Source organism: Etheostoma spectabile, chromosome 20, assembly GCF_008692095.1.
Source record: "Etheostoma spectabile isolate EspeVRDwgs_2016 chromosome 20, UIUC_Espe_1.0, whole genome shotgun sequence".
In the NCBI taxonomy this organism is placed as follows: Eukaryota; Metazoa; Chordata; class Actinopteri; order Perciformes; family Percidae; genus Etheostoma; species Etheostoma spectabile.
Genome location: NC_045752.1, coordinates 18986005 through 18991804, shown reverse-complemented (window position 1 = coordinate 18991804; position 5800 = coordinate 18986005). Strand labels below are relative to the sequence as shown.

The following is a 5800-nucleotide window of genomic DNA, read 5'->3' as shown; positions in this document are numbered from 1 at the left end:
CGTTCATAATTATATTTTGAGGTATCAGAATAGGTTTCTGTGGTTTAATTTTCAGAAAACACCATATTTTTGTTGTACTGCACAGCTCCTCTTTTCACCCTGTGTGTTGAGCTCTTTGTTTTAGCTACAGAGTGTGGCATCTCACTTCTGTAGCATCTTTGATAGGAGTCGCACATGAGAAGTACTGTAAGTACTGCTAGCAAGTCAGTTGCAGAGTATGAGGGAGTGCCACACTAGCAGCTAAGCGAGCAAAAATTCAAATGTTTTGGCCGATGACGCCCAGAGACTGAAGGCAGGACACAATCAGAATCCCGTATCTCACTCAAACAGCATGGATGGTTTTTTTTACAAGTTTTTTATGCATGTGGAAGCACCAGAGACACAAAATAACACCCCAAATCCCCAAATTTACAGCACAAACTAAGCGTAAGGTGACGGACAGCCAGTCGAAAAGAGTGATAGCCAGTAGAAATTCCGTCACTATTGGAGTAACCATTATGTCGTCCCTCACTGGCTTTCCACACTATGTTCAAGGCAGTAAAGAGAAGTAAAAATATTTTATTTGTTTTGGCATATCAGTGTGAATGACAAACTTGAAAATCATTTCAAAATGGTATGTGAACAAAATCCCCTTTTGACATTTGCAAGTCTACGTTCAAATGTCCTCAGCTTAGCATGAATGCTGTAGGAATGTTAAACCTTTCACCAAAGAAAATCATATGGACTTTCTTTGGATAATTAATTAACAAAAAAAAAAAGATTTTTTTCCGTTAATTAACTATCTCAGAATTCTGAGAAATATTGTCATGTGAAAAGAAATTCTGCTCTGTTTTCCAAATGACATACTCCAAATCCTGCAGCAACTGAACTCTAAGCAGGTGAGATGTTCCACAGGACTTTGAGGTATCTCTTTAAATCAGAAAAACACAGCAGAAAAGAAACACCTGTTCTCAGAATTCTTAGATAATTGTATCGTTGAGTCCGAATGGGGCTTAACACGCCTCAAAGTTTCCCTCTGCATTTCATAGAACATATGTATGTTTTCCATGAAACTGAAGATGTGGACAGGAAAAAACTCCCGGACATGCCCTGGCAATAAGTATGTCATAATATTTGTAAAGATTAGGAAATAAAGCATGTATAGTACAAAGGTCCATTTGACTTTATTTCCTGCTTACCAGCGAATCAGGAATCCCTTTCCCTGGGAAACTAGATCTGATTAAAATAGTTCAGGGGCCAATAAATAAGCTCATCCTCTGTACTTACACACACACACACACACACACACTCACGCCACTGCCATCAGAGACATTCACTTCAGCTCATCCCAACAGAGTAGCAGCAACACACAGGAACATACATTAGCTGTTAACATGCTTTAAAACACTGATTTTCATTTTCCTTCCAATGGTTCCAACATCGGTGTTGTTTCATTTGTGTTGCTGTGAACAAAGTCTGATTAAGACTATAAAAAAACGTTTGAGCCATTTTTGGTTGTCCATGCCTTCCATTCATGTTTTCATATATTGTATTTTAAAGCCGAAGTGTCAATTGATGCTGGAGGCCGACAAAGCTTGCAACTACACCAAAATACTTCAGCTGGCGCCACAGAAATTCTGTATACATGTAGCAGTTCAGTTTTTCTGTGCTTGAGCAGAATGGAGAAAGTAGACAAGAGGAATGAGGATTTGAACAAGCAGCTACCATCATCGTGTCCATGTTGTCCTCCCTTCTTGTTTTGACACCGTCAGTACTCCCTGGCCTCTTTAAGTTCCATCTGAAACACTTGTTCGGGGGGGTTATCTGAACAGTCCAGCCCATTATTGGGCGGCCTTACTGAGTGAAACCTACTCCAGTCCCCCTTGCACAGAATCCAGGGCAATACATCCACCTTGTAATGCAGCTCTGGTGAGAACTCTGTACTGATTAAATTTGGCGCTCCTGCTCCTTTCCCTCGCGTGATCAGTCTCATCTGATCGTCGTAGCAGCAGTGCTGCGCCGCCAACGTTGTGCTTTCATACGACAGCATTGAGCGAATGCAGAATCTGGCTGAAGGTTTGTAGATGTCCAGGCGTTCTTTGGGTCCGCTCGCGTCCCTCCAGCGATAGGTCTTGCGCAGTTTTTCGTCCTGGATGTTGACGGCACTGTAAACAGCCTCAGAGGGGTAGGAACATGGGCAGCTGGGGAGCTCTGTGAGCACTTGGTGCAGGTACTTTTGGAGGAAGTCGTTCTTGCAGCTCAGCCACTTCTCACAGCTGTCTACATCTAGGTTAGAGGGTTGAAAGATTGGAAAAAGTTAGAATTAATTACAGAACGTCTTAACATTCTTCAGTTATTTTCAGAAATTCTTTATTAGGAATAATCCCTTGAGATGTGACATCTCGTTTTCGAGGGGGTCCCTAAAGGCAAAGAAAATATTAACAAAACAGCTTGAGGGGAATATTAAAAAAAAAAACACCCCAAACATACGCACATACTGACAAACAAAAACAAAAGCTCTCCATCACACCAAAATCACCCATATCCTTCCCATTCCAACCAATAAATATTATTATATAAATAATATTATTATTTGAGAATGATATGAGCTTTGGTTGGTCCTACAGACACATATCAAATGCAGAACCCAGATTTTTGTTGATATGAATATGATATGACATGAAGGATCAAGTATGCAATGCACAATGCATCAGTCAGCACTTCAGTTTAAAAATGTACAGTAGTAAACCAATAAACAATTTCCCATGCTGGACCTTAATTAACATTAATTAACTGTGTTGAAGATTGATGGAATCACAAAAAGTCTTAACTGGCTTTAGCCAAACCTAGTAATGATAACCAGCTAAAACTAGTTCTCTAAATTTTAGTCTTGGTAAAAGGTTACTTCAGTGTAAAAGTTAGATGAAATAAAATCTTTTTTTTAAATGAGACAACCCATTGACGTGGAATGACATGCTGTCAAGTAAATCTTAGCATGCTATTCATATTCATGCAACAGTGTGGCCACTGTACACTTCTCACTATTACTCTGCTACTAGACCATGTCAAGAGTTTTACATTGACAGAAAAGTGTGTTTGAAAAAAAGATTTTCTTTTAAATCCACAGTCCTGTAAATAATTAAAGGGTGACTGGGAGAGGGGCTTAGAAGAAAAACAAGTATAAAATGTATTTTGGCCATGGTCAAATTTAAGACTACGCTCTGTATCTGCTTCCTATGTTGTAAGGGAAAATGCCAGATGCTGGATTGAGTTCTCCTCTCCTGCTGTATCCTTTGTTGTGTTTGCAGAATAAAAAGAACTATCGTGTTCCCTGGCCGGTGCTTAGCAGCAAGAGAGTAATAAAATGGAAACTAAAAAGCAATTCAAACATTTTGTAGGAGGCAGGCTCGGTGTTTCATCGCGTCTTTGACAGACTCAGCGGAGCAGCTCTCAACATGCTGAGAGGGGAGATTTCTAAATATCAAAACCAGGCACTCCCAGTGTGATTGAGCTGTGTTACCCGCCACTGAATGGAACGTACTGTTTCACATAGAGGCCAACACCCCATTGAAAACATGGAGTGTTACTTGGTGACAATTGTGTGGATGCATAGAACAATAAGATAAGATTTGTATCATCCCAAAGTCAATTTGTCTTGGACAAACACACAATAGCTGCTGTTGAAATCTTACAAAAAAGAGAAATTAAAAACTTGTAGATTTAAAAAAAAAAAATAGAAATCTGAAATGGATACAGAAACATCATCGGTGCTGAAGGATCTCTGTCTCTGTCTGTCTCTGTCTTTCTTTCTCTGTCTCTGTCTCTGTCTGTCTCTTTCTCTAACCCCCAACCGGTCGAGGCAGACGACCCCCCACCCTGAGCCATGGTTCTGCTCGAGGTTTCTGCCTCTTAAAAGGAAGTTTTTCCTTGCCTCTGTGGCCTAGTGCTTGCTCTTGGAGGGAATTGTTGGGTTTCTGTAAATGACATCCCAGAGTACGGTCTAGACCTGCTCTTTTATGAAAAGCGCTGTGAAAAACTGTTATTGTGATTTGGAATTGGAATGATTCAACCCAACAAGGAAGAACCATACATACATACATACTTACATACAAAATACACCCACACACTCCATACGTACTTGTGTCCAGGGAGTCGGTGCTGTTGGTCGTCTGGATGGGTGTCAGTTCAGTCACTGAATTGGCAGTGTCTACGTGACAGAGTGGAAGAAAGCGCCCACTTGTCTTAAGGTGGTTTAATCTTAAACAAACATGAACACACATACTGGAATTTGATATACACATTAATGAACAAAATAGGAGTACTAAAATATTTTTAGACACAGGGTAGAATGTAATGTACTCAAGTCCTGTACTTAAGTACAAATTTAAGCTACTTTAACTTTACTTGAGTCTTTTCTTTTAATGTCACCTTCTACTTCTACTCCGCTACATCTCAGATGGCAACTCAACATCTTCATCAGCTCCTCCATCTGTGCTGATGTTGCTTCCCAGGTATACAAACTCGACCACACCTTCCTGGGATTGCTCCTCGATTGTGATAGGTTGGTGGGTTTTGTTGACCACAAACAAAGTTCCCTCATGGGAAAAATCAAGTTCTTTCAATTTGATTTGATTTGATTTGAAGGCACTGCATTGGCCAGTCAGCTACATGCAAGGGCAAATTCTTGGTATGTAAACGGTGTATTTGTATTGTTTACCTCACTATTGTCGTGACAAAGATATAAGTCTGTGACTATCATAAAACTCTGAGCAGTGTTTTGGCGTCTGACAAACTTTAAAATCAGAACTCTGTTACTCAAACTGAACCTCTTGGATCGAATTTCACGTCTCACCAGTACCTGAAGAAACCTGGTCCACCCCATATTGTGTTGTTTTAACACTACAGTGGATAAATTTTATATAGCGCTGCACTATTATGGCCAAAATGATAATCACGATTATTTTGATTAATATTGAGAGCATGGTTACTTACAACAATAATTTGTTGATTTTAACCAAAACAAATTTTATTGTCACATAAGCTATTTATAACTGCTTTCACATCCATTTTGTGCTACATTCTTCTTATGGTGAAGTTGTATGTTGAACATACATACAGCTTCAACACATGTTAATGAACTGTAGTTAGTTGCATTCAATAACTTCTTCTGCTTTTTTTGCTGTGGCGGCCGCGATAGCAGAGTTACCAGCGGAAACACTGGTACAAATACAGGTTTGCCTCTCTTGCTTAACAATATCCAGCTGTGTTAATAACAATTAAAACTGTGGACAAATGTCAGCAGTGCGGACCTCCGCTGTGTCTCTTCATGTTGCTGGGAGTCGTGTGTGAGTTAATGGGGGAGGGGCTGTGCGGAGAGTAAGAGGAGAGATCCAAACACAGGCACAACTTTACAGAAGAAATGGGTCATGTAACGCAACATTAAACCATATCGATGTAAACAACATTGCTTTGTTTGCGGAGAGGCAGCGGATGCGAGGACATTAGGTGCCCCAGTGCGATCTACAGGAAAAATGTTAGTTGCACCCTAGAGCCTTGTGAGCTAACAGACACTAACTAGCACCCTAGAGCCTTGAGAGCTAACAGACACTAACTAGCACCCTAGAGCCTTGAGAGCTAACAGACACTAACTAGCACCCTAGAGCCCTGTGAGCTAACAGACACTAACTAGCACTGGTCACTGCTGGTCTGAAAAACAACACAGACGGGACAAGATGTTACGTTTACTGGTAAACTGGTAAACCTTGTGACCAACGTATGACCGACTGCTATCCGGAATTTTCCTCCCGTTACTCTGTCCTCT

The 5800-nt window shown here is 40.5% G+C and overlaps 1 protein-coding gene across 1 annotated transcript in view; it reads right to left on the bottom strand.

Annotated features, from left to right (window-relative positions):
• Positions 1 to 542: 542 nt before the first annotated feature.
• Positions 543 to 5800, bottom strand: part of LOC116669962 (isthmin-2) — a 23423-nt gene continuing 18165 nt past the window's right edge. The window contains exons 5-6 of the mRNA XM_032500132.1: positions 4118 to 4186; positions 543 to 2265 (exon numbers count right to left, since the gene is read on the bottom strand). Of these exons, the coding sequence (XP_032356023.1) occupies positions 1748 to 2265; positions 4118 to 4186 (587 nt within the window). The 3' untranslated portion in view covers positions 543 to 1747. The remainder of the gene's footprint in view (positions 2266 to 4117; positions 4187 to 5800) is intronic.